The 18,823-nt window shown below is 39.5% G+C and overlaps 1 protein-coding gene across 2 annotated transcripts in view; it reads right to left on the bottom strand.

Moving 5' to 3' along the window:
- Positions 1-7,725: 7,725 nt before the first annotated feature.
- SOAT1 (sterol O-acyltransferase 1) overlaps positions 7,726-18,823 on the bottom strand; it is a 74,531-nt gene continuing 63,433 nt past the window's right edge. Inside the window, exons 8-16 of one of the 2 annotated variants that reach the window (XM_080823875.1) lie at positions 18,355-18,433; positions 17,538-17,619; positions 17,179-17,224; positions 16,013-16,142; positions 14,251-14,348; positions 13,035-13,133; positions 11,275-11,410; positions 10,278-10,423; positions 7,726-8,942 (exon numbers count right to left, since the gene is read on the bottom strand). In XM_080823875.1, coding sequence (XP_080680001.1) covers positions 8,886-8,942; positions 10,278-10,423; positions 11,275-11,410; positions 13,035-13,133; positions 14,251-14,348; positions 16,013-16,142; positions 17,179-17,224; positions 17,538-17,619; positions 18,355-18,433 — 873 coding nt within the window. In that variant the 3' untranslated portion in view covers positions 7,726-8,885. Of the gene's footprint in view, positions 8,943-9,841; positions 9,984-10,277; positions 10,424-11,274; positions 11,411-13,034; positions 13,134-14,250; positions 14,349-16,012; positions 16,143-17,178; positions 17,225-17,537; positions 17,620-18,354; positions 18,434-18,823 lie in introns of those variants that run through there. The other variant, XM_080823874.1, reaches the window with a different exon arrangement.

Raw genomic sequence — 18,823 nt, 5'->3', positions numbered from 1 at the left:
AGCAATATTATGAACAAATTCCCTAATACCACTCAATACCTTGGGGGAAAAAAAAATGGAGCCTTAATGCCAAAGAGTGCGGGTGGAATCCCAATGTCTAGATGATTCCAGTCTGCCAAATTTTAGAAGGGAAGGTAACTTATCTTGTCCAACTTTCCTATTCCCTGGTACCAAGCACGGTGCCTGGCCCAAACTACGTGGTGTTTTGAAAATCAACTGAACAGCTCTCCTGTACTGATGGATTTGGTCTCTGGTTTCTGGTTTTCAGGATAATAGCAATGAAAAATATGACCGAAGTGTTGAAATGAATCAGTTAAGCATCTAGCTCTTGGTTTTGGCTTGGGCCATGATCTCATGGGTGGTGGCATAGAGCCCCCAGTGAGCTCTGCAATGGGGAGGGGGGGGGGAGTCCTGCTTGAAGATTCTCTCCCTCTGTCCCTCCCCTCCCCCATCCGAGTCTCTAAAATAAATAAATCTTTTTTAAAAATATACACACACAGGGGTACTTAGGTGGCTCAGTGGGTTAAGACTCTGCCTTCCGCTCTGGTCATGATCTCAGGGTCCTGGGATTGAGCCCCACATCCGGCTCTCTGCTCAGCAGGGAGCCTGCTTCCCTCTTCTCTCTGCCTGCCTCTCTGCCTACTTGTGATCTCTGTCAAATAAGTTTTTTTTTTAATCTTTAAAAAAAAAATACACACAATCTCTGTGGCCCATTGTAATTCTTAGTCAAACACCTTGGCTGGCTGAGCATTTTAGCCTTTAGCCCTATCCCATCACTCATTTTTCTCTAGATTTTCCAAGAAATCAACAGAGAACACACAACACTCATATAGCACACACCTAGTTCCCCCTAAGGACTGGCAGTTTATCAAACACGTCAAGGGCAAAAGCAATGCACAAGCCGGTGGAAGGTAACTTCCCTCCAGCTTGCCTTCTGCCTTCCTCACTGGTGGTGTGACTCTACAGTCTAGTTTGGAACCATAACCAGAAGACTAACTTCAGAGATTCTAAAATTTTGAGAGCTCCTCTTAAAGTTTATCAAGGCTTTGGGTACTGGAAGAACAAGGTAACTAATTTTTCATATTCTTAACCTAGTTTTTAAAAAGTATCTAAGTATGGGGGCGCCTGGGTGGTTCAGCAGGTTAAGCCTCTGCCTTCGGCTCAGGTCATGATCTCAGCGTCCTGGGATCAAGCCCCGCATCGGGCTCTCTGCCTACTTGTGATCTGTCAAATAAATAAATAAAATCTTTAAAAATAAATAAATAAATAATTTAAAAAAGTATCTAAGTATGGGATGGATAGAAGAGATAAAGACAAGTGAACAGATTCAAGGACACATAGAAAATAAAATCTATTGAATTTGGTTAAGTGATTAGATCTTTGGTATGAAGAAAAAGACATCAAAGGCTACTTCTCATTTTCCATCCTGTGCAATGGTGTGATTATACATAGTTTCCTGAGCAAAGGTGTGCATTAAAGTTGTGGAAGTATATGAAGTAAATGCACAAAAACAGGTGAGAACTTAAGAGTATTACAATAAAGGCACCTGAGCGAGTCAGATGGTTAAGTGTCTGCCTTTGGCTCAGGTCATGATCCCAGGATCCCACATTGGGCTCCCTGCTCCTTGGGGAGCCTGTTTCTCCCTCTGCCTCTGCCTCTCTCTCATGAATAAATAAAGTTTTAAAATATATATATTACAATAAGATCATAGCTATCGAACAACACAGTTGCCACTCTTGGGAAAACTCCTAATTTCGATACCAAGGGAACCCTAAAGTGGAGAGAGGTAAAATATTGAGGTCTTTGATGGAAAATATCACAGCACAATCCAAGATGAGCAAGTAGTAATTTTCCTAAATGGAAAACCTCATGACAGTAAAAATGTCACCTAGTTGTAACGAACAGGGCTAACTGAGCTTGTTGGCATTGACTGAATTCAGTGGCGGCTTCACACACCCCCAGCTCAGCAGTAGGGACCTCCGGCTTCAAGCGGAGAGTACCTCAGAACAGATTCAGTATGATCACTGAACATGCCCTGAGCTGGGGAAAAGCAGGAGTGTATTTGCACTGATCTCCTTGATCAATTCTGTTGTTCTTTTTTTCTTTTTTTTTTTTTTTTGAGAGAGATAAAAGAGTTGGGGAGTGGGAGAAAATCTTAAGCCAAGATCCAAGCTCAGTGCAGTCTCACCGCCCTAAGCCAAAATCAAGTCTGGATGCTTAACTGACTGAACAACCGAGGCACCCCTCACCAATTCCCTTTCTAAGTGTGTGGGCAGGGATTACACACTTATTCGTGGGCACTTAACAAACAGCATGCATAGCTTCCTGAAGGAGTCTGACTGGGGAATAGGCCAATATTTGTACTTAGTGTAGCTGAACACTGAAGGTATCCCTAAGTGCTGTGAAGGAGACACTGCCCAGCCAAGCGTCTCTCAGGGTAAGAGTAACTTCTAGTGCTGCTTCCACAGGAGGACATTCCTAAAACTGAGATGATGCCTCAGCTTGTCTCAGTTATGTCATCATTCAGTTAAGTCCCCTCCTTCTGATTCCACGTTGAATGTGCCTATGGAAGAAGATGCTTTTGGTTTTGTCCACAAGCCTATCTTCAGTACACAGCGCGGTACCTGGCATGTGATGTCGATGCAGTCTAAAAGAAATTCCTCCTTCTCATCGTACCATAAACTGGTCTTCTACAGAGCAATCGTGCCAACCTGACTGATTTCTCATGGTGTATTTACCAACCTGTGTGATTTCTCACGGTATAGTTACATACTGATATTCCAGTTTTAAGTTTCATGAACTTCATTCATTGGCGTCCAAATGCAAGTTGAGCCTAAAAGGTCAAGACCCTCAACTTCTTTAAATTCATTAAGGAAAACTGCCACACCATGGTTTTGCCCTGGTGCCAAAGAATACTCACTTGATCCAACAAACAGAAAGGGACTCATCTAATTTCTGAAGGAACTGCACCCTTCCCCGTCCTCTGGCCCTGCAGAAGCAGGTGGCTAGAGCCAGAGCAGGGGAGATTAGAAAACTTCTTAGCTGTTAGTATGATGCTGCTTCTATGGGAAGAATGTTCTGATGTCAAATCCTACTCATAATAGGTTCCTATTATGAGATTCTTTGGAGGAATGAAAGCAATGAATCTTGCTTCAAAATCAGTTTCCCCCAGTCTTGTCTGAAAAGGGACACTTCTCCACCAACGTATTTACCAACTCTCATTAGAAAGGGAAGTCCATTTCTACCCATTAGGGGAAGAGCTGAGTGCATTTTTAGAAACAGTCATTCACAAGTTTTAAGAGGCCAACTGCAAAAGGAGTCAAGGAACAAATAATGACCACAATAAAGAGAGGCGGCTCAAAGTGGCAGTGTCACAACAGGGCCCTACCATTTATTGATTTGTAATCTTCAACACGATTCCCCCTCCATCATTCTGGGCTCCTGGGTGGCTTAGTTAAGTGCCTGCCTTCGGCTCAGGTCATGATCCCGGGGTCCTGGGCTCAAGCCCCACATCAGGCTCCTTACTTAGTGAGGAGTCTGCTTCTCCCTCTGCCCCTCACACCCCACTTGTGCATGCGTGCTCTCACAATCTTTTAAAACTGAAAAACATCTGTAATTATGAAATATGTAGATATTGAATGAACTTGATTACTTTTAAAAACAACAGAACTAAGTTTTTCCCAAATACATTTATTTACCACATTCTTCACATATCCAATATTTTGCCATTTTATGTATGTATATTTTAAGACAGTGCATACTGAACAAAGTGATAGTACCAGTGATTAGACACACAGGGCAGGGTGTGGGGGAGAAGGGGTGGTTCCTGAATAGAAATTCTGGAAAACAGCAACAGGACTGAATCAGGAAAGACATCTTTAATTATAGAAAAACCTTTAAAACCACCACACATGTCCATGACCTCTGCTGTGCTCAGAACACGACAGATTTAAAAGCACAAGCTGGATGAGTGTAGACACAGGAAGGAAGCTGCCGCACGGGACCAAATGGCAGAGCCGTGGCTGGAGCTGCAGCACTCTTCTCACCCAAGAATTGGCACATCTGCACATGGGCACCCGAACTGTATCCCTACGCGACTGCATGCACACACTGCCTCACATCTCAGAACCACAAGGGAGCACACCCACCACCTCACTGAAACAAATGAACCCCACAGCAAGGAGATTACCTGCTAGTGTCACATCAGCACTCCCTTGGCAGTGCTAGTAGAAATAAGGAAGAAAACATTTGGGGGAAAAAAGGGAATACAGAAGAGGCAGTCTTAGTTGTTTTTTTAAAACTACATCACTTCTGAGATTAGCCCTTTTTCTCAAATCCAAATTAGCTATTAAAAAGTCTTTATGCTTTACAGAAAAACAAAGTGGGAACTCGATTAAAAGGACTTCGTAGATTATATAGGCTACAGCTTTCCAGTTTTTAATTATTGATGTTCAAGCAGGGCATTAAATTTAGGGTGAGAAAGAGCACAGGCAGACCAAGCAAGGAGGACTCCATTCTCCCCCTTTCAACCAGAGTTGAAATTGTGTTTTACCTCCTTTATAAACTGGGTTCCAAAATTCTATTACCTGATAGAAACTTTAATGATGTTAGAAACTACTCAAATGCTTATATAAGCCTTACTAGTAATACTCATTTTATTCCTCAGAACCTTTATGTCCCAGTTTCTTCAATTTCTGAGCCATAAACATAAAGCCTAGAAATAAGATATCTGAAAGTGTCCAAGACAGAGCTGTCTCTGTAGCATTTATGCACACACATATAAACTGTTCATAAAAACTATGTAAGTCACATAAAATTTTGCACAAGGTTAGCAGGCAAGTCCATGACACATTATTAACAAAGTGTGAACTATCTTCCATTAAGAATTTTGCCTTTCAAGACTAGAAGCATTCTTTACACCAGCAAAAGTTAAGGCCTCATTGGTTTCCTTCCTCTCCATAAATTCTAAAATTTAACTATAAAGTATACACACTATTTCTAACACTTAAATACCTAGGTAAAAGCAGACATGCTTTTCTTTTTAAAATGCTAAACAGATAGTGCTCGCTTCGGCAGCACATATACTAAAATGCTAAGCAGATAAATATGAAAGTAATTTTGGAGGTGGAAACATGAGTGCCTTTAAGAAATCTTGTTAAATTCTTGTCAGTTCCGTTACGGGAGTGCTTCTATCAGTCAAGGTGACAACGGGGATTCACATCATCATTGAGTCTATTTAAAAGCACATACTCTCAGGAGTGTGCAGCATTTGAAACATTCACATTTTTAAAAGATTCCAATGAGTTAACAAGGATTCGAGTTTAGAATTTATAGAAGGTAAGAAGATAATGAGGCCCACTTTCGGCCAGGGCTAGTGTTTTGCAACAACCCTATGAGGTAGTTACTGCCCCCATTTTACAGATGAGGGAAACTGTGGCTCTCATAAACGAGGCAACTGTGCCTACTCCCACACTGCTTAGTAAGGATGAGGCTACCTGAAACATCTGCGCATGCCTTTTTTGCTGCGCCATTGGTTTTCTGACTGGTATCTGGGGGTAGGAGAAAATGGGTGTCCCAAACAACAGGACTCCAGCCCTGCATCCCAATCTCAACCAGAAGCAGCTCTATTCTATCTGTTTTGCATGCTGGGCTTAAGTATAACAATTTTTTTTATGGTTTCATAACTAAAACACACTCCATCAGGCCACCTGGTTACTACAATTGTTATTAGTTTACCTTCATTATTTTTTCCCTTACAAAATAATGAGCTTTACTCAAAATTACTCATGACCACATAAAACAAACATCTTTTTGCATAAAAAACTTGAACAATTCATAAATTACATCTTTTTAAGTACATAGCCCACAAGACAAACCTTTTTAGATACATAATGTTCTATTAGGCTTTCTATAAAGACTTCAGGGTTCCATTCTTCAGGCCAAGTATAATTTTAAAATTCAAGGAAAACCGCCTACACAAAATCAATGACTTGTGCAACAATCTGTGCTCCCAATTATAGACTATTTACACACTGTACCCTATTAAGCTGCCAATGTCACCCACTCTTACCCTGCAACTAAAAGGAAAAGGCATTTCCCCCACTCCTCATGCTTCCAAAATCAAAAAGTAGTTACTGAAAGGTTAAAAGCAGCCTGAATTTTCTAATTAAATTCTATCGTAAAGCAAGCAACTTTACTTATTAGGTAATTGTAGGAGGTTAATCCAAAAACAAACAACTCCATTTTCCTTCACTATCCAGGACTGAGAATGAAAGCAGTTAACGGATTTTAAAACGAAGTCCGAGATATAGTTGCTGCCTTGGAGGAAACACCCACAATAATGGCTACTATCATTAATACTTCTTATAGGAAAGAAGTTTTAAAAGCTTTCCTTTTCAAAAGAAGAAAAGTATCATCCTATAAGCAAAAGAGGAAAAGTCAATAAATCTTCCTAAAACACACCAGAAGTTGTAATTATTTAGGAGTGTAGATAGTGGTTTAAATAAAATGACTTTTGCTATGAGCAGCTAGCAGTCCATGGCTATCAAACTAGTTTCTGTCACAGAAAGTAGCTCTTCCTTTACGCATTTGTGAAAATTTCTTAGGGCAGTCTTACCGTTCTAAAGAACCCTTAGTTTTAAGTATTCTTTGTTGTTACTTCAAGGTCTTGGGCAGGGGGCAAAAAAAAACTAGTACAGGGAAGATGAAGTCATGCTAAAAAAAAGCAAATCAACAAAAAAAACCCCACCAGCCTTAATCAATCCAACAAATACAATATTCAGAATTGATAGAGAGCAACAAAAATCAATGAGCAATGAGAGTCCAACATTTACAGCACTTAACAGAAATACAGATCTGAGAGTTCCATTCTCTCCCTTCAGGTGATGACTCACTCATAAACAAAGCTTAGACCAAACCAATCTGGTTTTCTTAACTCCCTCAATATATTTAAAATGTTGTCATAAATTCAAGTGACTGGGGGCACCTGGGTGGCTCAGTGGGTTAAGCCTTTGCCTTCCACTCAGGTCATGATCCCAGGGTGCTGGGATCGAGCCCCCGCATCAGGCTCTCTGCTCAGCAGGGAGCCTGCTTCCCCTTCTCTCTCTGCCTGCCTCTCTGCCTACTTGTGATTTCTGTCTGTCAAATAAATAAATAAAATCTTTAAAAAAATTTTTTTTCAAGTGACTGACTCATTTTAACTTTAAAAAAAAATACCAGCAATTACAAGATGTAGTATATAAAGCAGTCTCGTTTGGAGGTTATGGCTCCATCACAATTACACCACCACCATACAGACAGTTACTGCTGGGAATGTGTGAAAACCTCCTGTCACAGTCAGGAGCCTGTCTGTTAAAGCTGGGTTTGATGTTTGAAAATTGCCCAAACTCATCTGCATCAAAGGCACTGAAGAAAATGGGTAATGAGGCTGGGTACTTGTGGTACAAATTAAGTTGTGACTGAGAAACTCCACTCTCCTCATGACACTCAAACTGACTTTAAAACAATTCTAAAAAGATGTCCCACAACTTTCTGGATAGAAGTAGGGCTATTAGAATACCAACATAGCCTCTCAGGTTGGCTACTCCAAATAAAAATCACCTTTTGGGTAATTCTTAAGTCTCACTTGTTTGAGTGGAAGATTCAACTCCATGGTCTCTGATCCCATTCAATGCTCGGTCTTGACAAACATAATCACACCTCATACAGACAAACAAAATAATTCCTGCACACCACACTGTATTAGTAATGAGCATCTTGTAACATGGAAACATCACATAATAGAGTACATTTTCTTGAAAATGATACCATATTAATTTGTTTCAGCTAAAGTATACATACTACCATTAAAAGTGTAATAATTGAGCACTGCAGAAGCCAGCTTCTGGATCTTTAAAAATCACTTTAATATTAATGGAATGTGATTAATACTTATATGTTACAGACTTACTAGTCTGCCAACTATTTCAAGTCAGTATTTATTAAACAATAAGTATACTAAAGAGTACTTCTAAATAACTTCCCAAAAGTTATTACCTTAAAGCGTTTACAACAAAAAAATGTTATCTTCCACATTAAGTTCCACGATAAAATAATTTAAACATATGATTGACTCAGCAAGTCTTTTAAAAATTACTTTGGAAGATGTAAAAGGAAATGTCTTTTCTTTGTCCTGTGCCACTTCTCTCCTCTTCCCTTCCTACTTCTTTCTGTTCCCTCAATATGTAAGATTTCAGATATGAACTCAAGAATTCAAGGTGAAAGGTGTAATTTTGCTTCACAGAAATCATGACCTACACTTCATAGAGAAAACAAGGTAAAAACTGAGTAGAACCGAACTTTTAAAAAAAACAAAAACAAAAACAAATAGGAGGCATAACAAGATTATCTTTGGAAACTAGAGTTTTTCGCTCTACTAGAAATAGCAAAATGTTCCACATTATTTTCTTTTCTTTCCCAGGTACATAGTTAATTAGCATACATTCCAACAGTGTGCCTGAAAAAAATTTCTAAGCCCAAAATATTTAAATTATTTCTTCGTAAGTGTTTTGGCTAAGTCAGTGGCCAAGGACACATGGGGGTTTAGTCATGATGTTTAGATGGGAGTCAAAAACAAAACCTAGCAAAAATTGGTCACTGTTGTCAGCTGTAAGTCTCCCTTCTCCCAAAAAGGTTTAAAAAAAAAAAAAAAGTACTGCTTTAAGTGCACAAGATTCCAGTAAACTCGCAACATCTCAGCTGACCTAGGAACGGAGCAAGCCATCTGTAAAGCGCGGAGTGATCCAAATACCACAGATAACTTCAGTAACGACTGGAAACAGATGCTGGCCCCAAATCAGGCAGAATACCCATCTTCAGTGTCAAGGAATGAAACAAAGTCCAAGCTTCTAAAACACGTAACGACAAGTCCAGGAACGTGGCCGGATATAATCCAGAAATGTGGGCTTCGATGGGGAAAGAAGAATGGAAGAGAAGTTTATTTGCACACGTGTGTGCACAAGGTGTCAGGTAGACAGGGGTGCGTTAATTTTATACACTGCGTACCTCTACAATGCCTCCCATCGTTTCAGTAACCTTTAAGCTATAAGCAGCTTGCTAATTTAAAAGATGTTCATTATTTTTATTTGTAACACAGATTATAGTGCTTTAGAAGTTTTACAGAAAGCTTTTGAAGTCCAGTAAATTCTATACAATTACGTGGACTTCCGACCAAATTCCAAACAGGCACTACCTCTCTTCTGGATCTTGCATTTTATTTTAGCACAGACCTACTCTTTGTGGCCTAACATCTGAACTGTGGTAGGGAAAAGATGATAAAATACATACACAAATTACTATAATACAAGGTTTAGAATTACTAAATTATCTAAATGAGAACACATAAAGCATTATGAAAGTTCACCAACAGGAAAAGACTGGAGCAAGAATTTGAAAAAGCTGGAAGATGCGGCATCCAAAGTGGATTTTGAGAAAATAAAATCTGACAGGTGGACTCAGTGTGCAGAGAGCACCATAACCAAAGACAGGCCAAAGCAGCTAGTTCAGATGCACAAAGGGGATAAAGAGGAAAGGAGGAGGCATTAGGGCAGCATAAGAAAAACAGGATAAACAGCAGGAGAAGCTTTGGGAAAGAAACATTAATTTGCCTATAGGTGCCTTCAGTTACAGATACCTGTGAGAAATAGAAATACCAAGAAGGTGCCCCCTAAATATTTGGGAGTTATCCGTATGCAACTAGAAGTGAAAGATTTAAAAATGAGACTCTTACATAAGTACAAACAACCACAACAACAAAGGTCAAGGGAAATGGGGTCTTAGGCAAAGGAGTATAGCTGGACATTTTCACAAAGAGTTTATTATTCTATGAAGGAAGAGGGAAGAAATACATGTATGTTAGGTGGTGGCAGAGGGGGCGTATACATGCCACTGAGAAGACCCTGCAGAACACCTACATTTTCAGGACACAGGAAGGAAATCAGAGGACCCTTTAAAACAAAACAAAACAGAACACAGTGAAAAAGAAAAAAAAAAGAAAAAAGAGAGAGAGAGAGAACCAAGAACTAGGAACATTCAATGTAAAGAAAACCAAAGAGAAGAAACATTTCAAAGCCAGTACAGTAAGATCAGATAATAACCTAATCCTTTTACTCCTTATTTACCTCCCCTTAGCATTAATTCAGAATCACTTCCACTACTCTTCTTCTTAATACTGCCTATGAAGCCTCACAATCAGGGGACAAAAACGTTACTTTTCCACTCCAGCCTAACCGAAGACTCACATTTTTGAGAGGACAGTGCTGACGTGCATACCACTCTTGGGAATAAAGGCACAGGATGACTCCATGACCCGCGAAAAGGGAAGTCCACATCATAACATTCCAAATTGGCCGTTTCCGACTGTCGTTGACAATGAAGTTGAAAGCCACTAAAGTTAGAATGATAAAAAATAAAAATAAATAAATAAATAAATAAAAGAATCATAAAAATATATATATAGTTATCACAACATCATCTATCAGGAAACAAGGGGCCTCAGACATGTGCTGTAATCATGTTGTTATCACAATGAGCATCAACTATGGGTATACAGGTTTTATTCTGGCTACTTGTACTGTAAGTAAAAATGAAGCTTCAGGGCGCCTGGGTGGCTCAGTGGGTTAAAGCCTCTGCCTTCAGCTCAGGTCATGGTCCCAGGGTCCTGGGATCGAGCCCCACATGGGGCTCTCTGCTTGGCAGGGAGCTTGCTTCCTCCTCTCCCTCTCTGCCTGCATCTCTGCCTACTTGTGATCTCTGTCAAATAAGTAAATCTTTAAAAAAAATTTAAAAATTAAAAAATTTTAAAAAATGAAGCTTCAAGTGTTGAAATTTATTAATCAGTGATTAACAAGAAATCAGAGAATATTCAGAGCAGGTGAAATATATTTCATGGAATCATTCATATTTGAACTTGTCCTTCCCTCCACGCATCCAAACAAGGGTCCATGTTTTTCTGGGGTGAACACTGACAGAGTGTGGAACTTGTTTATAGTCTTCATGGCCTCCCAAATCAGTGTTATTAGTCTTCAAGAGGCTACTTAAGTTCATTTCTCTTCTTCAAAGGGTGAGCGCCGTGTGCCAGAGCGTGGCTAATTACTCAAAGTCAATGCTGTGACTGTCTGATAAACACTGCCTTGAAATGCTATTGCTATGACCTAGTTGTCCACCCTGCCTGAGACGTCATCATCTACATTTCTTTCAGCGTGACCCTCAGTACTCTCAGCAGGCCAAGATACTTACTTCCAAAGAACATGAAGAGCACGAAAAGCACTGGATAGAAAAAGTTCAAGCAAATAGCCAGGGCATATTCGTGCACTACAGCAGACACAGCAAAGACAGCTAACATGGCAGCCGACTTGAACCTCTTGGTGAAAAACTAGGGTAAAAGGAGAATATGAAAAAGCAATTTTTTTAAAAGTAATTAAGCCCAAAGTAGACACAGCCGACCCTTGAACAACACAGGCTTGAACTGCATGGGGCCACTTATTCAATTAATACAGCACAGTACAACTGGGGAAGATGTGTGCTATGGTGAATGCTGTGAAGTGTGTAAACCTGGCGATTCACAGACCTGTACCCCTGGGGCTAATGATACATTATATGTTAATAAAAAATTAAAAATTATTAAAAAAAATACAGCACAGTACAGTAAATGTATTTCTCCTTATCATATTCTTATCAACATTTTCTTTTCCCTAGCTTACTTTATTCTAAGTATATAGCATAAAATACACAGAACATACAAACGCATGTTAACGAACTGTTTATCTTATCAGTAAGGTTTCCAGTCAATAGCAGGTGATTAGTAGTTAAGTTTTGGGGGACTCAAAAAATTACATACAGACTTTCCCCCTACATGGGAGGGTCAGCACCCCTACCCTACTTGTTGTTCAAGAGTCAACTGTATGTAAGACTTATAATTATCACATGCTAGAGGCAATTTTATTATGTTTATATTTGATTTTTCCAATCTACTCCTTGGGTTAATCCAAATGTAGTAAATAATTACAAAAAAAAATCTACACTTAAAATCCTTATTTTACTAAAATGAGGCACTGTCAAAACCATTCATGTTGAAAAAATTGGACATATTTTCAAAAACCTACCTGTAACCTGTATTTGAAAATCATTACAGTAGAGAAAACACAGTTTTCATATATAAATGGACACATCAAATCTCAACCTTTAGAGTAACATGGTATGGTGGAAAAGGCACACATCCTCTCCATCTGCACTACAGACCTTGTAAGTGACATCACATTTATGAATGAAAGAACGCTTGACTACAGCACTGTTTGCACCATGTCATGCAATCACTTAGCCAAATAGTGACTTACTTAATAACCAAAACCCGCAATACCAGGGATCATCAATCATGACAGTCATCAGTCTACATAACATTCTGTTCTAAAGAATATCTCAAAGAAACATATCACCGATGAAGAGATATAAATCCAAACTAAGTGTTTCCCTACTTTAGCAGAGAAACCAAAAAAACCCAAAAAAGCTAGAGGGAGATTATTTACTAGCAATGAGATTCATAAGAAATGATCTATTACCGATGGATCATTTCACCTTCTCTAGATGCCTCCATGCATTCTTACTTCATAATTGTGTAAAATAAACCCAGAGCACAACTGTGGTATTAGATCTCATCACTGTTCATACTGGTCTCTAAGCAGTACTGTTCAAAGCATAAGCTGTCTTAAGACATAAATTGCCCACAGAGAAATGAAGACCACTTCTAGCTGCACAATAATACTTCCTGGAGGGGCGCCTGGGTGGCTCAGCGGGTTAAAGCCTCTGCCTTCGGCTCAGGTCATGATCCCAGCGTCCTGGGATCAAGCCCCGCATCGGGCTCTCTGCTCAGCGGGGAGCCTGCTTCCCCCCTCTCTCTGCCTACTTGTGATCTCTGTCAAATAAATAAATAAAATCTTAAAAAAAAAATTTCTGGAAAAGGATCTCTATTTCTTTCACATCAACTATATCTTGCCACTTACCCAGAGAAAGTCCTTGTAAGCATAGTAATACAACCAGTCATGAACCACCACGTTCCAGGTCCTGTAATAGTTAGCATATGATGTGGAGTTCCACCAATCCTGAGGAAAAAAACAAAGGTTTAGAACTATACACACACACACACACACACACACACCCCCAAAGCAAAACCCCCTGAATATTCCTAAAGAACATACACACACAAAATAATATCCAGAATGTGTTATGACAATTTGTTAGTCTATACACTGATGTCAGAAAAATCTTAAAAGGCATTTTGGTTATTAGTGCTCAATATATGAATTTTAGTTCCATATATGATGAAGTCCCTAACTTCACTTTGTCCCATTATCAAAAACGTTATGATGGAAGATACAGAACATAGAGAATCATTAAATCTAAGGTTCACCTAAATAGTGATCAATATATCCCCTTACATTGCTAAAACATAGGGAGAGAATTCTAAGAACTGCCCCGCTGGTACCATAAATGACAAAATTTACATTGTACACGGAGTGAGACAATGGTTGCCTGCAACATATCCCTCCTTACCTTAATATCAGACCCATGGAATCAGACAGATGCTGCAACCCACACCCCCATTTCTCGGAGAAAGGAGAGCAAGGCTCTGGGTGTTGCCAGAACCACCACAAACAAACAAAACCCTAGAGGGCTTTACGCAGCATTACAGAACACTATGAACACCCTGGCTCATCTAGAACTTAATTCCAACTGTGTGAGAATACTATTTAAGTATAATTGATGCCTTTCAAAATAAAGGAGGGAAAAGTTATTTCCTTTATGAACTATTCGACAGTCTTAAATAATTTGCTAAGATCACTCTTACAGCACCAGACAGCCAATTTCAAAAGAATGATCTGCGAAGTCTCATGATGCCCTCTGAACACACACCTTCCCATGCCCTCTGAACACACACCTTCCCACCAATACAGGATCCAACAGAAACCATATGCTTTTTTAAGAGAACAGATATTAGAGATAGAAGATAAGGCTATGAGTCTGTGCTAAGTATATCAACATCAGAATCTCAGAATTAATATTGCTAACTTATGGAAAAAGAACTTCACAATTGTTTATGCTAAAAAGCTAGTAGCCAAAAAAAAAAAAGCTAGTAGCCAACGATGTTCAAATACTCAATAATGAGGATGTAAGTGCACAAATAAAATGTGAAAAGAAAGGAGTCCAAGTATGCATTACCTTATAAAACATCCTGTCACCAAAGCGTAACATCTCAGCAAAGGCATTCAGCCAACAGTGTAAAAAGGCAAAAAACGTAAGGAACAGTACCAGCACACCTAAAAATAAGATTAACGATATTAAGAGTCTTTTCCAAATAGCTCATGCAAAGCAGTTAATTTTATGTCATGATGTGCTTAAAAGCTAGAATTATTCTGTAAAATAAAAAGTACTGTTCTAGCTTACCCATTCAAGAGATGACACCATGTTCTTTTCAAAGTTTTTAATTTTAGAAAGCATTAAATTCCTGCCAAGTAGGTTTTATAGATAACAAATGACCCAGCCTATTTTTAATAGAAACGTCTGGATGTATGGCTTAACATGGTACCCAAAGCCCTTTAACATATGGCCCTCATGCATTCCTCTAAACGAGGTACTGTAAACTGTGGGAGATTTTGCCCCCTAGAGAACATCTGACAATTCTGCAGACACTTTTCGTTGTCACAACTCAAGGGGTAAGGGTCGTACTACTGGTATCTAGTTCTTAGAGGAAGGATATTGCTAAATATCCTATAATGCACAAGACAGCCCCCTACATGTCCAGTGACAAGGTTACCTTATCTCTGACTCTATTTCCAGTGTTGTAAACATTGTCCATACCTGGACTTCTGCCGTTCTGAAATACTCCATGCCTTCGCTTCCATCCACTACCTAGAAGCAGGTTTCCACTACTTCTCTGCCAAACACCTATTTCTCAATACCCAATATTAAATGTCATGTCCAATATGATATAAAGTTTGTCAGCACTTTGCTTATCCTACTTACTACACTACATTGCAAAAGAGCCATTTTTATGCCTATCCCTTTCATTCACCTGTTTATTCAAAAAATATCAAAAGATATTTATGGATCATCTCTTATGCATTAGACAATATGGGAAAGACTGGCTCACTGTTAAAACACAATCCTTGATCTCAAGGAATTCGTAGCCTAGTGAAGAAGATATGCATTTAATACATATTCTGTTAAAGGGACAGATAAAATAATTTATTGGAGTAAATATGAGGGGAGGGCAATCAGGGAGGGTTACCTAGGAGTCTGGGAGGGAGGTTAAGGAAGAAAGAAGGTAACAGAAAACATGACCAACATCTGACAGGTAGAGAAAAAAGAGTTAAGTAAAGGAAACTATAAATACAATTAAACTGCAAGCTTCCAGAGAGTAAAGAGCATGTTATGTCCTCTTCACTGCTAGGTCCTCAACCCCTGGCATGTGATAGGCACTCATGTATCTCTAGAAAAAAATATGAATCAAGTCAGGAGACTGAGCAATGGCCAGAAAGAAAGGAGAATGAGAATGAGTAGCAAGAGAGAAATTTCACACCGTGGACGCAAACAATGCTTCATGGAGATGAGACCAAGTAAGGGCTAAACCATCTACCAGATTTAGAATCAGGAGAGACTTCAGTAAAGGCCATCAGCATCCTGGTTGGATTCGAAGCAAAATTACAATGGACTGAAGAGTGAACTGGAAGATCAGGCATAAATATGGACTACCCACAGCCACAGAAAGCAGAACTTGAATGAAAGGCAGAAGACAAAGAGAAAGACTGGGCTGAACCTGGAAGGATACTCACTTATGAAAACAGACGGAAAGAAGTCGAGATGAGGACAGATGTACAGATGACTTCAGAGCGAAAAGCAGGAAAATCAAAGGTGTGCCTGTGCAACAGCTTTTTTTCCTCACAACTTCATGAATGGCCAAATTAACCAGTACCCATGTTACCTGGCAAGATGGAGTTAAATACACATAGGACCAGAACACGAGCGCTGAAGGGCTCCTGTTTGATATTCCGAAACAAGGGGGCGCAGAGCCTTTCAAAGATGTAGTACACATAAAAAAAGCAACCAAAAACCTGGAATATAACAGAGATATAGTTATAATACTGATGGACTGATATAAGGAAAAGACAGTGATTGTTTTTCCTTCAAAGGAAGATAGATATGTGACCCTTAGACTAATGTTCATATGTTCTTAAGTATGAAGACTGCCAGACTGCAATCCTTCAGAGACGTTACACAGCTAGTTTCTGTCATAACCTTCTCCCAACCCTTTACCACATGGGTGTTCGACTGAGATTAAGAGTTTAAAATGGGCGGGGTGCCTGGGTGGCTCAGTGGGCTAAAGCCTCTGCCTTCGGCTTGGGTCATGATCCTGGGGTCCTGGGATCGAGCCCCCACGTCGGGCTCTCTGCTCAGCAGGAAGCCTGCTTCCTCCTCTCTCTCTCTCTCTGCCTGCCTCTCTGCCTACTTGGGATCTCTGTCTATCAAATAAATAAATAAATAATCTTTTAAAAAAAAAAAAAGTTTAAAATGGATCTCCTGGGACTTAAGATTCTGATGGAGAAGGGCAGGGGTGGCAATGGGGAAGCTGTAACATACCCACAATATATCCCAAAATAAAAAACTGTAAGGAGGGGCGCCTGAGTGGCTCAGTGGGTTAAGCCTCTGCCTTCGGCTCAGGTCATGGTCTCAGGGTCCTGGGATCGAGCCCCACATCGGGCTCTCTGCTCAGTGGGGAGCCTGCTTCCCCCTCTCTGCCTGCCTGCTTGTGATCTCTCTCTCTGCCTGCCTCTCTGCCTATTTGTGATCTCTGTGTCAAATAAATAAATATAATCTTTAAAAAAAAAAAAAGGGGGGGGAAGTAATGTAGATGCTTACTAAAGTAACCAAACAGAAAGCATTTAAACTCTTTTACTGAGAAATTGCTTTTGACGTTGGCAAGACAAACACCATCTACTGGAATGGTAAAGAGTTTAAAAGACTTTAGAAAGCGGTCTAAAGTTCCCAGTAGACATGAATTTACCAACACTCTAAATAAATTATTATTATAAATTTGAATCTCTGTATCCTACTAATCGACAAACCTTAGTGATTAAAGAAAAAACTCACCTGTAAAAACTGCATAGCAACATAACCCCATCTTACAGTGGGAGTCCTAAAAAGAAAGAAACAAAGTAAGTTTTCTAAATAAAGTAAGTTGTACCTTAATAAAGATCCTCGTAATGTTTTCCCTACAGAGAATACATCGTTTTTCCCATGTGGAATGCCTGTATAATTCTGTCAAGAATTACCATAATCAAACTGGATTGCTAGAATCACCATCTGGGGCTCTCCCAAGCCAGCAAGAAAGTTAAAACTCGTTTTACGTTCTTTGTAACCCTACATGAACTGGCCCCTGCCTACCTATCCCACCTCATTCATGCTACACTTCTGCTGCTCAACACATTTCTGGTTCACAGAACAAATACCTGGGATAGTTGTCACGGTAGATGAGGGTAGGTGCAAACAGGAAATATAGGTACTGGTTGACTGTGGGTATTGGAATTGTCTCTGGAAAAGGAAAACTCTGGTTAGATCATACACTCTTCAGTTTTTCCTGGCAAAACTAAAAGGGAGAAATAAGCAAGCATGTAACAGAGCAGAGTAAAAAAATGACTTCTCTTAACTCATATCATTTCTTCCTTATCTTCCAGAGTGACTTCTTACCCTTATATTGATTCAGTATTACCAATCCCTCTAAACTAAGCTATTTCTGTGACTTGGAAATACCTTCTAGAGTTTGAAGCAGCAATTCAAAGAGTAAGCACACATGGGGGTAATGAGTCTATTAACACTTCATGAGGGGCGCCTGGGTGGCTCAGTGTGTTAAAGCCGCTGCCTTCGGCTCAGGTCATGATCCCAGGACCCTGGGATCAAACCCCGCATCGGGCTCTCTGCTCAGCAGGGAGCCTGCTTCCCTTCCTCTCTCTCTGCCTGACTCTCTGCCTGACTCTGCCTACTTGTGTTCTTTGTCTATCAAATAAATAAATAAAATCTTAAAAAAAAAACAAACACTCTATGAAAGTAAGGTAAAGCTTAACACTCTGGTGATCAGTGTTTTTAAATTGTAGGTACAAAGGCAAAACAGGGAACAATGAAGAAATAGTGAGATAGTCTTCCAAATCAATATGGATCCTACATCTTTAAAATCCAACATAACATCTACAGAATGTAAAACGCCATCCCACTATATACAAAGTTTGAAATACTCCATTGAATAATCCCTGACCTAACGAAATTACATACCTGATTTCTCCTTCGCTGAATTTAGTACCCGAGGCACATTTTCTCTGACAAATGAATGGGCTTTCATTACGAAACGAATCTACGAAAGGAGGGGAGAGGAAAAAAAGATGAACTTTCTGCCATTGTCTTGTCTCCTATAAGCAACCCGAGAACAGCACTAAATCATATGAAGAACTTCCTAATTTGGCATACGCCAACTCGAATTCATGTTTATGGAATAAAGCAAATGAAAAACAAAGTATAAAGAAGGACAAGTTATTACTCAAATTATTTTGCATCTAACAGCATTATGTATATTATAGTTATATTACAATAAGAAATTAAAAGCCTGTTCAAAGACAGTCTCCTGAAACAGTCCTTCAGAGCATTAACAGACAGCCAATTTAAGTCCAAAAATTCTGAAACGTGTATAAACAAAATAAATCCTTTATTCAGATGGGAACAGTTTATATGACAAAACAATGAATTT

The sequence above is a fragment of the Martes martes genome (assembly GCF_963455335.1).
Source record: "Martes martes genome assembly, chromosome: 15".
NCBI lineage: Eukaryota > Metazoa > Chordata > Mammalia > Carnivora > Mustelidae > Martes > Martes martes.
This window is presented reverse-complemented; position numbering and strand designations above follow the sequence as displayed.